This window comes from Dreissena polymorpha, chromosome 3 (assembly GCF_020536995.1).
Source record: "Dreissena polymorpha isolate Duluth1 chromosome 3, UMN_Dpol_1.0, whole genome shotgun sequence".
Classification (NCBI taxonomy): Eukaryota; Metazoa; Mollusca; class Bivalvia; order Myida; family Dreissenidae; genus Dreissena; species Dreissena polymorpha.
Window position 1 is genome coordinate 134,166,836 of NC_068357.1, and position 16,222 is coordinate 134,183,057.

The following is a 16,222-nucleotide window of genomic DNA, read 5'->3' on the forward strand; positions in this document are numbered from 1 at the left end:
GGGAGATAATTGGGTAATTACTATATTATGGAACGGTCTATTCCCACGTTTACTAATGAGATCGTTTAGAAGCTGGGAACCAAGACACACCTTCGCTTTGGACAAATGAAATCGCCAGTAACAAAACTCCGCACGCACACCGTTTTTTTTGGAAAATATGGGTCACTTGAAATATATGTAAACAAAGGTTTCAAACGGCGCTGGACAGTTAGTTTTGATGCATAATGAAACAACAAGCACGGTAATAATGTTTTTTCATACGTTTTATTGAATTATGGTATCGAGGTACATGAACTTTGCAGGGAAGATGCCCTTTACTCCGTGAAAATTTCAGTCTTAAAGACAGCATGATCACTGTCGACTGGGTCATGCGAGTTGTGTATCGTGTTATTTCTTATAAGTTGACCCAGCATTTGTAACAATATTGCAAGACATATACATTTCCAGAAAGGAAATTAATTTCTGCGTTGAGACCGAGATCGTGAAAATCGCTGCACAATTGATGAAGATATGGCTGTTCAAAGCGATGCACCCCGTTTTGGGGTGATTTTGAGTTGCATACCTTGTTATATATATATATATATTTAATAGTGAATTTTTTTTTCATAAAAGTTAATTTTTCGTTATACCGGTAATATGATTATTTATCATTCAAAATGATGTTTTCACTAATAAATAATATTAAATATCATAGCCACACGCTAACCACCTGTGATTGCATCAGGGTGTATCATATACGCTTCCATAGTTTCCGGCTTTTCCCGAAAAAAATATTTGGTCGACATGATCTAAGTCGACAAATCAACATAATTTTTGGCATCATCCTCTTGTGAAAATGACTTGCCATCATAGTTTTAGTTGACACGATGAGTTATTCTTTACGCCATGACACCTTTTTCATATCATGCCGTCATAGAATGTTGACATCATTACAGCATCAGGTTGTACCATATACGCTTCCATAGTTCTTCACTTGATAAATGCACATGAAGATAATATATAAATATTACTTTTGTCGACTTACTTGTTTACCTGATTATGATGTTAATAACATAACAGTTCCATGTGTATGAATGTAATAAAATTCGTTTTAAGATACGTAGAACAGTTCCATGGCCCGATTCTATTGTTCTAACAAGAGTTCCGCGGTCGGAGATGACCGCATTGAAGCCGGATTTTTTATTTAAATGACAGGAAAGTACCTTTCGTGTTTTTGTCAATGCAATACTTAAATTACTGAAATATTGTTCAAAGGTCAAAATGAAATGTAAGTACTTTTCAAGGCATGAGCAAACCTTGTGTTATGTTTTGAATGCATGCATATACATGAACAACAATAACATTTAAGGTCACAAATATGAACTTGAATTGACAATTAGGAAAGTTTGATCTCAATTTTTTTATTAGCAAATTAGTAACATATTGTTTGAAGTTTCCATCAATTTCATTATCAAATGTAAGAAAATAAACTTAGATGAAATAAAAAAACTTAGAAGAACTTTAACATTTTTACATTCAAGGTCACAGTGACATTGACCTTCAAATGAATGACCTTGAAATGTCCAGTGGTTACTTACTAGTTCTGGCCAACCTTCATGTCAAGTTTCAAGACTCTAGGTCCAAGCATACCAAAGTTATAACAACTTTAACATTTTTACATTCAAGGTCACAGTGACCTTGACCTTCAAATGAATGACCTTGAAATGTCCAGTGGTTACTTACTAGTTCTGGCCAACCTTCATGTCAAGTTTCAAGACTCTAGGTCCAAGCATACCAAAGTTATAACAACTTTAACATTTTTATATTGAAGGTCACAGTGACCTTCACCTTCAAATGAATGACCTTGAAATGACCAGTGGTCATCTGTTAATCCTGGCCAACCTTCATGTCAAGTTTGAAGACTCTAGGTCCAAGCATACCAAAGTTATACCATGAAATAAGAACTTTAACATTTTTACATTCAAGGTCACAGTGACCTTGACCTTCAAATGAATGACCTTGAAATGACCAGTGGTTACTAACTAGTTATGGCCAACCTTCATGTCAAGTTTCAAGACTCTAGGTCCAAGCATACCAAAGTTATAACAACTTTAACATTTTTTATATTGAAGGTCACAGTGACCTTGACCTTCAAATGAATGACCTTGAAATGACCAGTGGTCATCTGTTAATCCTGGCCAACCTTCATGTCAAGTTTGAAGACTCTAGGTCCAAGCATACCAAAGTTATACCATGAAATAAGAACTTTAACATTTTCGAGCACGCCGCCACCCCGCCCGCCCCCCCGCCCGCCCGACAACATCAATCTATAATCCGAGATTTTTTCGAAAAAAATCCGGCTAAAAAGCAAAAAGGTTTGCCTTCATTCCGTCCGTCCTTCCGCAAAATTTTATAATGCGCTACATCATTAAACCGGTTTCTCTTATAAAATTTGGTGTGCATAAATAAAAACTAAACATTTCACCAAAACCGGACCCTGTGATAACTGTAATGCACTCAAGGTAATCTAGGGCGATATATTTATAGGCTGTCTCGTCTTGATCCAATATTTTCTTGCTAAACTGTCACGTTATATAACGATTTGGTATGTTTCAGGTCGCAACGTTATGCCGACAATCAAACAAACGCCAAAAGTTCTTCAGCAACTTCTGTGGAAAGATTTTTAGTGCAAAAGCTCTAGTCTCGTTTCATATCAAAAACATCCATGAACAATCAACTCGCAACTCGCTTTGTCTTCTCTGCGGTAAAAAATTTAGCACAGTTTTTAACATGAAAAGACATAAACGCGTCGTACTCCTGAACAAATGGCCTCATAAATGTTTGGTATGCAACAAACAATACTCTTGCAGGAGAGACATTAATGAACATATGAGCCAGCCTCATGGCAACGAAAACAAAAACGAGCGTGAAACTTGTTGCGTACAAACGTGGTTTGAACGACACTTGGCTGTGTGTGGCAGACAAAAACCAGAACTCGTATGTGAAAAGTGCAAACAGAAATTCCGGTCCAAGGAACTTTAACTAAACCATATGAGAGCGAAAAACACCAATCACAAATTCGTTTGTGAGCTCTGTGGCAAATATTTTGAATGGCAATCGAGCCATGAAAGTCATATGAAAACTGTCCAAAAAGAAGACTTGGATTCGCAAGTCGAAATCGTTAAAACGTCAGTTTCATAAATGTTATTCTGGCGGCAAAACAGTCACAGAATTTAGGATTAAACCGTTCGAACAGACAAGGCACTTTCACACTTATTGTGACAGTGACCTTGACCTAGTGACCCCAATTTCAATAGGGGTCATCTACCGCTCGAGGCCAATGCACATATGAAGTATCAAGCCAATCGTTCAATTCGTTGATGAGTTAACTTATTGATCCAAAACAATTTTCTGTCAGTTTCGTAAATGTTTTTTTCTGGCAGCAAAACAGTCACAAAATTTAGGATTAAAAAGTTCAAACAGACAACAAACTTTCACACTTATTGTGACAGTGACCTTGTGACCCCAATTTCAATAAAAGTCATCTACTGTCCAAGGCCAATGCGCATGTTAAGTATCTAGCCAATCGGTCAATTCGTTGATGAGTAATTTATTGAAAACTAACTGGTCTAACCCACCATCCAGCAAAACAATGTACCCCCTCTTCTAGAGAGGGGGGCAAAAAAAGTCAAATAACAATCATTATAATAAAAAAATCCGAACTGAATCTAAGATACGAGAACGATGGCCTAACACAATATGTAACTTCAAATAAAAAACGACAAATATTTAAGATTTCAATAAAGTATTAAAAAAAAAAATGAACATTATACATCTTGACAATAACAACAAAAGGTGAATTTTTTTTTTCATTTTCTTGTGAAATAAAGGTCAATTTCATTAAAGATTGACATAACTAGAGCTTTGTCACAGACGTGACGAATACCCCAACATGCCACATTGACAAAGAATATTTTGCATGTTGTCTTCACAAAAAACAGCAGACACCATGCTCAATGTTTAAAACGCACTAAGTGACCATGTGACCTAGTTTTTGACCCGGCATCGCCAATGTTCTAACGTGACCTACACATCATCTAGATACAACTTCTGCCCAAGATTGGATGAAAACTAATTGAATTAGAGAGCAGACACCATGCTCACTGTTTAAAATACACTAAGAAACCCCATGACCTAGTTTTTTACCTGGCATGACCCATGTTCGAACTTGGCCTAGACATCATCTAAATACAACTTCTGACCACGTTTGGTGAAGCTCTGATGAAAACTACTTGAATTAGAGAGCGGACACCATGATCAATGTTTAAAGTGACCCCCGTGACCTAGTTTTTGACCTGGCATTACCCATATTCAAACATGACTTAGACATCATCTATATGCAACATCTGACCAAGTTTGGTAAAGATTGGATAAAAACAACTTGAATTAGAGAGGGGACGCTTTATACGGACCGACCGACAGACAGATCGACCAACAGACAAGTTCACTCCTATATAATCCCATAAACTTCGTTTGTGGGGTATAATTATGAAAAACATATTGTATTTTAAAGATCGATTTAGTTCAAAAGTGAACACAAGATATTAGGGGTACCTATGCAGCTGTAATCATTAATATTGATTTTTTTAAATTTAATTTAACATTTCAGAATGAAAGGTTAAAATCACAACACATATCATACTGTACAATTTATGTGTTGTGAATTTAATATTTCATTCTGAAATGTTTAATTAAAACGAAATAAATGTATAATACGGTAAAATGTGGGAATTTTAAGTAAATTAATTGTCAAGTATATGCATACACAAAAACAATTATTTTTCAATGAGAAACTTGTGTCTGTCCTCCACTTCATTTTCATCAAACTTGTCCTGCAGCTTTCGACTGTTTTTTTTTCTCAGAAGCACTTCATCCTCCTCTGACGTCCATGGAGGCAGTTCTGAAAAGAGTTGAAAGATTACTGGACTGTTGTGTTGTTTCTTTAAGAAAAAAGCCGTTTTTTAAATTGAAAAATTGCAACAACGTGCATTTTCCTATGGATACTGAATTTGGATTGAATTAGTTACCTATATGGCCTGTAGTAGGACCACTTTATATAGGCAGTGTTTTCAATTTACCTCTTTATTTTCCATAATCTGAGAAATAATAACATTGTTTAATCACCATGGTCATAATGTTTACTACACCATGTTCGTATGCAGGCTGTGAGTTATTTTATGCATTTATAAAAAAGGGCCATATTTTCGGCTTCAAACATGATCATGTGTAATTGATAAAATTCAAGCTGCAACATACGAAAATGTTTGTTATGTGTTATGCTACCAGCCTAGCCCCAGACCAGCCTAAACATTCCTGCAGCCTTGTCATGAGATACCCTGTCCAATATTGAGACCTCGAAATCATGCTTGACTTTATAGCAGACAGGGTAGCTTGTAACCAGACTGCACAAATGCTCAGGCTGGGCTGGAGCTAGGCTGGCTGCAGATGGCATAAAACCTTTTTCATAAAAAAACAATTAATTAATTCTTTAAAGCATTTAACACAAGTGTTGACTAAGAAATTCTTTGAATTTATCTTCTTTTTTTAAGCCGCCAAACAAGTCTAGCTTTCCACCCAGCCCATTTTAAGCAGCACACTGTACCTTTGACGATCATAGATCTTAACTTACCAGGTTTACTTTTTTAGTTAGATTCAACAATCAAAGGAGACAAACACACAGGCAAAGGAAGAATTATACGAACCCTCTCTACCCAGAAAGCAAAACAAAATATTAAACAATATATGTGTTTGTCAGAAACACAACGCCCCCTACTGCGCCGTTTTAATACAAGTTTATTTGACCTTTGACCTTGAAGGATGACCTTCACCTTTACCACTCAAAATGTGCAGCTCCATGAGATACACATGCATGCCAAATATCAAGTTGCTATGTGAAGGGACATAGAAGTTATGAGCATTTTTTCGAAACCTAAACGCAAAGTGTGACGGAAAGACGGACAGAAAGACGGACGGACGGTCCGATCACTATATGCACTCCTTTGGGGGCATAAAAAACAAGAGATGTGTTTGTCAGAAACACAATGCCCCTATTGCGCTGATTTGAAATAAGATTTCAATATATCATTAGTTTGGCAGGTTTAGAAATTATGTCCCTTTAAAGCTTATTACTTCCCTTGGATTGTATTTTTTTACTTTTGACCTTGAAGGATGACCTTGACCTTTCACCACTCAAAATGTGCAGCTTCATGAGATACACATGCATGCCAACTATCAAGTTGCTATCTTCAATATTAAAAAAGTTATGACCAAACTTTAACGAAGGTTAAAGTTTTAGGAAATAAAAATACAATGATATTTGACCTTTGACCTTGAAGAATGACCATGACCTTGACTTTTCACCACTCAAAATGTGCAGCTCTATGAGATACACATGCATGCCAAATATGAAGTTGCTATCTTCAATATTACAAAAATTATCAAACTTAAACCAAGGTTAAAGTTTTGGGACAGAATGACAGACAGACAGGCCAAAAACAATATGCCTTCGATCATTTGATCCGGGGGCATAAAAACAGAGTGTACTAAAAGCATAACCATAGGCTTTAACAATATACCTTTTGATTTGGGTCCATATTTGAGATAGGCCTCTGTTCTCACTGTGTCTCCACTACATTGGTACAGCACATGATTCACAAATGCTGCATGCTGGCCAAGTTGAGCTCCAATTGTCTACAAAGGCAATGAAAAATAATGATTACTATAAACGAGGCAGTCCAAAGGAAAGCTACTGATTCTTCCGACCTCCAAGTGGTGACCTTGAGGTGGCATGACTGTGTCATGCCTTCTTTACATCAAATATTTTTCATTTTAGGGAAGTTTTGTGGGTACACGATATACTAATCAAACATCAAAACATGTAAAAGGGTTGAAAACAAGAGGCTCATGAGGGCCTGAATCGCTCTACTGCTATAAACACTGTGCAAGTTTGGAAAGAGATAGATGGAAACTGTGTACTTAATAGCGCAAACAAGGAGAATTTTCTCAAATTCAAGGGGAGATTATTGTGTTTTTATTTCTCCGATACTGCTCATATCAATAGGGTTCAAGTCCTTATTGATATAAAGATACTGTGCAAATTTGGAAATAATTGGATGAAAACTGTGGAATTAATTGCGTAAACAAGCAGGATTTCAAAATTTTCTCATATTCAAGAGGAAGTCATTCTGGACTTATTGCTTCGATATTGCTCTTTTTAAAAAAGGGTTTGAGTCCTCATTGATACAAAGACACTGTGCAAGTTTGCCAAGAATTGGATGAAAATTATGGACTTGATCACATAAAAAAAACTGATTTTTCATTTTTTTCTCAAATTCAAGGGGAGATTATTCTGGACTCCGATATTGCTCATTTTCAATAGGGTTCGACTCATCACTCATCACTCAGATTAAGACACTGTGCAAGTTGGGAAATGATTGGATGAAAACTGTGGACTTTATTGCGTAAACAAGCCTTATTTCACAATTTTCTCAAATTCAAGGGGAGATAATTCTGGACTTTTTACTCTGATGTAAACCATTTTTAATAGGGAGTCCTCATTAATATAAAGACACTGAACAAGTTTGAAAAGAATCGGATGAAAACTGTGGACTTTATCGCGTAAACAAGAAAAAGTCTAACGCACGCACGGACGGACGACGGAAACCACGCAATCACATAAGCTCTTCAGGCCTTTGGCCAGTAGAGCTAAAAACACAAAAAAACACATAGATCTTTTGACCTTCAAACAGTGAACTTAACAGTGAGCTGGAATGCCAAAGTCATGCCTACTGCACATTGCCTAGATATGATAAACATGTGGGACAATTTCAAGTTGACTGGAGCAGTGCTTGTCACTTATGGTGATGCACTTAACCGTAACCATCTTTTTTTTAAACCTCTTAAATCCTATAAGATGATGGTTTGTGAGTTTTGTTACTTTTGATACTCCTTAAGGTCAGAATCAAGACATATCAATACAATGCCCGGGACAATTGACCTTGTGGCATTATAACCTACAAACAATATTTCACTTAACTCAATAATGCAAATAAACACTAATGATATATATTTTTAAACCGAACTATGACCGATTTTAAAGATACACTTGTTATTGGGTTAGGGATCATCATAAACACCCAAAAAGTCTTTCATTTTTCTGAAGTAACAAAGTGCACTATGTCATAAATGAAATTGTGGGATATGCGTCTATTTAGAGATCCAATTTTGTAGGTAATGCTTTCTGATTTTACAAAAAAGGTGGTTTGTGACCATGTAAATCAATCAGATGAGGAGGATGAAATCCAAGCTGATGCAAAGTTGTTTATTCGTTAAATGGTGCAGACAGGTAGCTATAAATTAAAATGTTTGAATCTTTTACAGAGAACAAAGATGGAGTTAACATTTAAATGCAAAAACCCATGTGCTGATAATGAACATGTGATTTTGCATGTGTTCAGTCCTGATTTGTAATTGTAAAAAATACTTGGCTTAGCATGGATACAATGAAATTTTTTATCTCGGCCGAGTAGAACCAATATACCAACATTTTGTACATTTCCAAAATATGGCAAACGTTTGTGTTTACAAAATTCATGAACACACTTATTGTAAAAAAATGCAACCATGTTCTTTTGGATTTTAACTTGTTATCAAATTGCAAAATAATATTTTTAACTACACTAAAATAAGATTATTTAATATGATTTAAATGTTTAACAAGATACATGTAGCTGTGTCACAGAATCAGTCAATGAATTTGACAAGGACGATGATTTTACTTTTACAATTTTCTTGTAATTTGAATCCAAATTATGAAGTGAAAATACACAGAAAGGCAAATTTTTGTACTACAATGTATATACATGTATACAGATTCATTTGATTACACAATCATGAAATAATTGTGGCACAAGGAGACAATATTTCTACATGGATTAAAATGGAATGTCTGCATTCTTACAGAATGTTATTGCTTTTTGACCATTGTATTAAGAGACCATTATTGGTGTCTTCCTTGGGTGGTCTCTTAATACAAGATTGACTTAATTTAATTTTAAGTATTTTTCTGAATTGAAAACATCCTACAACACACAAAAGCATTAATTTAATCAGAAACTACTTTTCTTTATTCACTAACAGATACCTTGACCCAACACCCTCCTATGCAAACACAAATTTAAGGTGTGTAGCATGTTTATATGCTTATTTTACAATAAGGAAATCCCACAAGCCAATCCCAAGAAACTAGCTGTCATACATTATGAGAAGGTCTACATGTGAAATAGCCCCTTATTTTGACTAACGAAATATAGATTTTCCAAACTTGGCCTTTTGGGTATTTCTAATATGATTAAAACATTTCTTAAGTTGTAATGAAATCTCACAACCTATTCTTTAACAACTAGCTTTTAGAAAGAGTGAAAACAAGCTTTGACACCGAAGCCAGGGTACGTAGAAAAGTGGGCTAAAACTTTTCGAGAATACCAGCCCTAGTGTCATTTACAAACTTCTGGTTAAGAATTAACTTCTACTTAATTGACAAGAAAGATGATGGGGCTAAAAAAGAGTTTATAATACTTCATGCCCATTTATGGATTTAAGACTGTCATGGAGACCATCTGACTTGGATGATCATTTGTTAAACTTAAGGCAAACTAAAATATACCTTGCAAAATTCTTTACATAAATCCACTTCTTTTCTGTGTGTCTGTGACGTTTTACCTAAAACAAAGAATATCACATTTAAGCATATACATGAAGTAGGTATAGTTAGTAGGTATAGGAACGCATTCTTGACAGGAAAATATGTGTTGATAAATTTTAACAAAACAAAAAAAATAAACATTCAACAATACATGCTTGTGTTTTTGTTTCACAATTTTAATAGTCACGTCATCACAGTCATATGATTAGATCTACTCATGAGTTTTCAAGGGAAGTGACAACAGAAGCTTGCTAGTACTAGGTGCACACATACTTTACCCAGTAAATTACAACTAAACATTTTAATCTGAGATACTCAGGTAGGGAGAGCATTACCTTAAAATAGTTCATACAGTATGCTGACAAAACACCACATTAGGATCAAGAAAGCACAAAAACATGACAGAACAATGAAAGTAAAAACAAAACAAGTATGATTAAGATAAGTAGATAGGACAATTATGACATATCAGACTGATTGGCCATGTCAATCCAACATTCGTAAAAGGTCTTTCAGTCCTACTAATCTGCTCACAATCAATTCATTAAAATGGACATACAAAAGGGCTGTAAACAATCATCTCACTGCTATGGACTTCCTAACTGACATGTGATAAAAAGGCATATCTCCTGTAATTGATTGTTTCTCCCAACATGACTTATCACAGACAAGTATACTAAGTTACTGTCTAACACATTGGAAAATGACCATTGCAAATTGCTGTTTTATAAACAAAATATTTGAATTTCCTTGTTGATGATATAGCATTTAAAAAAAACACTCAAAAGTTAAATGGTGACGAATATAAATTATTTTAAAGTATCTATGTGTACGTTTTAGTGTCTTTTTGTACACACTTGAGCAAATAAACTTAAACAATTGTGTGTGTTTACATAATAACTTGACCATATACAAATTTGCACTTAAGAATTTTGAATAAGTCTTTACATGTGCACTTGGACATCAGTACACGTGCTCTTTAACATCTTTAATATCTGGAATTTTGCAAGAAAGCGTTCCTATGGTGCACCTGAGCATTGTTACATGAACATTTTAAGCCTTATGCATGCATAGAATTGCCTTTATGTCTACGCATAAACATGTATGACAATTGATATATGTACATGAGCACATGAAATTTACCTTCAAGATTGATTTTTTTAATAGAATTGTTTATTTTCTGACTTTGGCATTTTAGTAACTTTATGTGCTCAGGTTTGAAAACTTTCTTGTACTCTTTTTTTGTAGTCATGTGTGAACTTTGCAAGATTTCAGCTTCATGAATTTTGTCCATGTAAAACTGTCCATGACAAGAGACCAAACATGAGGCAAGAAAAGTTTTTCCCACTATCTACTCTAAAAAGGATTTGACAGGTAGGCCAGTGTTTCTTTATCCAGAAGAGAATGTGTTTAAAGGAGCTCACTGTGTTAAAGTGAGGTTAGTAGAAACAGATCAACAAAATGGGGTCTTTTTCGTGATTGTTCGCTAAGGAGTAGTGTATTTTCACCTGGTAAGCCACTTTAATTTTATAAAAAAAAATTAATAAATACACCCTTTTGGCTCTAGGATGTTCGTGCTTCCGTGGCTTTTTTGGGTTTTTTTGTTTCAAATTTGGTGAATAATATTTAGTGATTTTCAGAATATTGTCTAATTGTAAACAATACATTCCCAAGGGCTGGAAATGGAAACATTTTTAGAATCAAAATTGGAAATCAAAATCCATTAATTAATTAACTTCCATCATTCCATACCTTTAACCTCTCCAGAGGCACTTTTTGAAGAGCCAGGTTTGTTGGAAGATCTGTTTGGTGATGGCTTATTGCTGCTGCTTTTCTTCTCAGAATTTCTCTTTTGTTTTTCTGTATCTACATGTAGGTCGACCTGTTTATTAATGTGTTTACCAGTACTTTTCTTACCCAAACTAGAGCAAGAGCTTTCCTTTTCCACATCTTCACCACACTGTGCAAGCATTTGATCAAAACTGTCTTCATCATCATGCACCAGCATTTTATCAAAACTGTCATCATTATCATTTTCATCATCGTTATTGTTGTCGTCGTCATCATTATCATTGTCATGATTATTATCAGGCACAATTTCCACATTATTTTTCACAGCCTGACTGTCAGGTTCTAGTGTCTCTTCCTCAGCACTCAGATACACCTCTTCTGGTGAGCTTGCTATGTCCAGATCTAAACTGTCAGTATACATATCATTTAGTTCACTGTTTGCTGCATTTTGAGTTTTAGGTTTATTGGCGCTTTCTTTGCAGGGTTTACTGTTTGCAGTGACATATGAATCAACAGATGCACATTGTTTTGAGGATTTACATGTAGAACCACCATTAACCTTCTTTTGAGTTGTATTAGTAGTTGCTAATGAAAGTAAATCTTCTGAAAACTCACCATTGTCTTCATCTTTGGATTGTATGCTAACATTCTGATCATCCAAAATTGCAGAAGCATTTGAAAGATCATCATCAAATTGTTTTGTAAGTCTTCCATCATATAATTCACATATATGTCCATTGTCATTTACAACTGCAGTTTGATTATTATTGTTATTATGATTATGTTCAGAAGTTTTCAATGACTTATCTTTTCCCTTTTTAAAACCCACTTTTGAGGAACTTTCTGATTCACTGTATTTTTCTTCCCCTTTCTGTCTTTGAACACTAACACTATCTTTTTTGTTTTCTGCAATTTTCTCTTTACCAGATGTCCCTTGTAATCTTTGTCTCTTGGAATTTGAAACAATCTCCAAAGGTACTAATTCACGTTTTCGCTGTGCTGTGTTGGTCACTGATGTTTCATCATCTCCTTCAAACATTTTTAAGATGTCTGTTTGTTGCAGACTTTTTGTTTGGTGCTTGCTGCCACTGGTGCTTGTGTATTCTTTGCTGGACATAGTTGTGCTGTCAGGCTGGCACTTCTTCAGGGGTCGCTTTTGAAAGAGGACGCCAGGGGCTAAAAACATGACACAAAACTATATATACTATAAAGTCATAATTTTCGGTAAAATGTGGTTATATTCAACAAAACATTTGGAAACTTGAAATAGGAGCCTGGGTTAATCATCACTCCATTACATAATTCCTGTCTGTTCTGCTAATAAATGTCAAAATCATCCATGTTCTACTTAGTTATGCTTAAGATGCAGTACAGTACATATGATCTTGCACTATGACCCAGGCCTTCTTTATGGGGACCTGATTCTCACAAAATGAAATAATCTCTCAATCTTCTTCACTTCCAGTAAGTCATTTAAATATTTATTCATGATGGACAAAGTTTAACTACCAACTAAGTTTTCCTGATACATTTGACCTTTGACCTATGTGCTGGGCCTTGTGTGTAACACACTGTCTCTTCTGGAAAGTTATTTGAAAATCAATCCTGCCAAAATTAAACTCGAAACAAAAAAAATCAAAACTTGCATTCTTAAAGGGGCTTTTCACGTTTTGGTCAATTGACAAAATTTTAAAAAGTTGTTTCAGATTCGCTTATATTCGTTGTAGCTATGATATTTGTAAGGAAACGGTAATACTGAACATTAACCATGCTCTAAATTAGCCATTATATGCATATGTTGACGATTTAAAAACCTGAAAATTATAAAGCGTTGCAATGCAAAACGATTAAATAATTTGGAGTTCTTTTGTTATCGTAATAATTTGTGAAACTACGAGGATTGCTTATATAAAGTATAAAATACCTTCTTCATTGTATGAGCACGGATGGCCGAGTGGTCTAAATGGGTAGACTTTTACTCCAGGAATTCAGAGGTCAGTGGTTTGAGCCTTGTTGAGGGATACTTTTTTTCTTTTTTTTTTAAATTGAATTCTTTATTTTTACTGGAGCTTTTTAGATCCAATTTTTACATTTATCAATATAATGCATTTAAAGACAAACTTTAATACATGCCAAAATCTGTGAGAAGGCCCCTTTAATCTGACCTTGAAACGAGAATCAACCTCTTGTGATTGAAACTCCATCCCATCATGCTGTGCACTTCTGGCAAGTAACTTGAATACCATTTCATGCTGGATAAAGTTTTTATCAAGAAAGTGCTCAGGCTGAATTTCTCATATTGAAATATGAACTTGAATTGGGACTTTGACCTTGAATATGGGTTTTAGGCGCAACATTTGAGCAAACTATGCTTAACAATTTTGGATAGATATTGCAAAATCTATCATAATCCATGCTGAAATAATTCATGCCCCGCACAAAGATATAAGCATGGATTTCCTAAATTTGACCTCTGACCTTGAATTGCTTCCTAAACCTTGAACCTAAGGACCTGGTCTTTGTTGTTCAACACTATGTCCTATCCTGCCCATTACTTCCACTAAGTTATTTTAAAATCAGCCCATGGTAGAAAAAGTTGTGCTCTGGACAAAGACATTCATCCACATATGGTTCTTTAACTTGAATATAAAATGGTTGTTTGACAACGGAATCAACATACAGATAGTGATAATATCAAATACCACATACAAAACTCTGAAGAAGATGCAGCCTGTTGCAGTGAACCAGTGAGACGTGGTATCCAGTGTTTCTCAATGTGGTCCCTGTACTTCTCTATGTTGGGAACTATCGTCTTGCGGAACCTGGCACTCATAGACTGGGCAGTATGGCTGGTGATCTAGACAGAAATTATGTATTGAATGAATGTATTTACATGCTTTTTTATTGAACTCAAAAATTATCTTTAATACTGTATCTGAAAAAGCAATGAATTAAAAGGTGTTCTAAGATAAAAAGAAGGTACAGTGAGATCACAAATAAAACAATTTCATTGGAGTTAATTAATAAAATGACAGCAACAAAAAAAGAAGCTGATTTTTCACTTAACTTTAGTCTTGGCTATTTCAAATGCTGATAATAGCCTCAGCAAAATGTTTTGCATTTTATAGTGTTCAGTAAGTTTGAATAAGTATTTAATTTATTAAAACTGCAGCTAATAGTTTGTTTTGTCCAAAATCAATTTATAAAGTTTCATAGTTTAATGGAAAAAAATTGTGCTCATCAGTGGACATTTTTTTTATTTGTTTGAACACAGAGACATGTTCGTCACAATGCCCCCTACTGCGCCGCTTTGATTTATTATTTTTTTATTATATACCTTTAAAAAATATTACTTCCCTTGTAAAAATAATCTGTACCTGCCAAATGATAAATAGAATTTACCTCCCTTTAAAGCTTGTTACTTCCCTTGGGTTTGTTTTTTTTACCTTTGACCTTGAAGGATGACCTTGAAATTTCACCACTCAAAATGTGCAACTCCATGAGGTAGACATGCATCAAGATGCTATCTTCAATATTGCAAAAGTTACGGACAGGCAGTTCAAATGCTATATGCCATCCCACCGGAGGCATAAAAAAGCAACTAGAAAAAGCACCTTAATTCAGCCAAAACTGGTGCAATCAACATTCCTTTTTTATGAATATGTACGGATAGAGGTCATTAAACAGTAAAAGAAGCGAAATTCACCAAATAGATAAACAGGATTAAAAAGACTATTAAAAATTGGGAACATTCTAAAGTTTAACAAGATGTGTTTGTGAAACACAATGTCCCCCTATATGACGTTTGACCTTGTAGGATGACCTTGACCTTGTGAAGGATGACCTTGACCTTGACCTTTCACCACTCAAAATGTGCAGCTCCATGAGATACACATGCATGCCAAATATCAAGTTGCTATCTTCAATATTGCAAAAGTATTCATAAAATAAGCGATTTCGGCCACATATATTTGACCTCTGACCTTGAAGGATGACCTTGACCTTAACCTTTCACCACTCAAAATGTGCAGCTCCATGAGATGCACATGCATGCCAAATATTAAGTTGCTATCTTCAATATTGCATAAGTATTTATAAAATAAGCGGTTTGGGCCACATATATTTGACCTCTGACCTTGAAGGATGACCTTGACCTTTCACCACTCAAAATGTGCAGCTCCATGAGATACACATGCATGCCAAATATCAAGTTGCTATTTTCAATATTGCAAAAGTATTCATAAAATGAGCGATTTTGGCCACATATATTTGACCTCTGACCTTGAAGGATGACCTTGACCTTGACCTTTCACCACTCAAAATGTGCAGCTTCATGAGATACACATGCATGCCAAATATGAAGTTGATATCTTCAATATAGCAAAAGTTATTGCAAAATGTTAAAGTTGGCCCAAACAGACCCACAGACCAACAGACCAACAGACAGACAGGGCAAAAACAATATGTCCCCCACTACTATAGTGGGGGACATAAAAACAGACAAAGGGCCACAACCAATTATAGTTGCAGCAGAAATCCTTTTTTTCACAATCATTTACAGTGATTTCTTTTCCTAAAAATTTACGCCGATTTTCGGCTGCTTCCCAATTTATTTATTTTTTAGAAAGAAGTCTCTTATGACTTATAATCTATTAACTCTAGATCTCAACTTTTTATTTAAACATCCTA

At 35.0% G+C, this 16,222-nt stretch overlaps 1 protein-coding gene across 2 annotated transcripts in view; it reads right to left on the reverse strand.

Annotated features, from left to right (window-relative positions):
• Nucleotides 1-4,319: 4,319 nt before the first annotated feature.
• Nucleotides 4,320-16,222, reverse strand: part of LOC127871536 (ras guanine nucleotide exchange factor P-like) — a 42,232-nt gene continuing 30,329 nt past the window's right edge. For both annotated transcript variants that reach the window (XM_052414569.1, XM_052414570.1), the window contains 5 exons: nt 14,243-14,390; nt 11,495-12,709; nt 9,704-9,759; nt 6,615-6,729; nt 4,320-4,939 (listed from right to left, as the gene is read on the reverse strand). In XM_052414569.1, the coding sequence (XP_052270529.1) occupies nt 4,815-4,939; nt 6,615-6,729; nt 9,704-9,759; nt 11,495-12,709; nt 14,243-14,390 (1,659 nt within the window). In that variant the 3' untranslated portion in view covers nt 4,320-4,814. The remainder of the gene's footprint in view (nt 4,940-6,614; nt 6,730-9,703; nt 9,760-11,494; nt 12,710-14,242; nt 14,391-16,222) is intronic.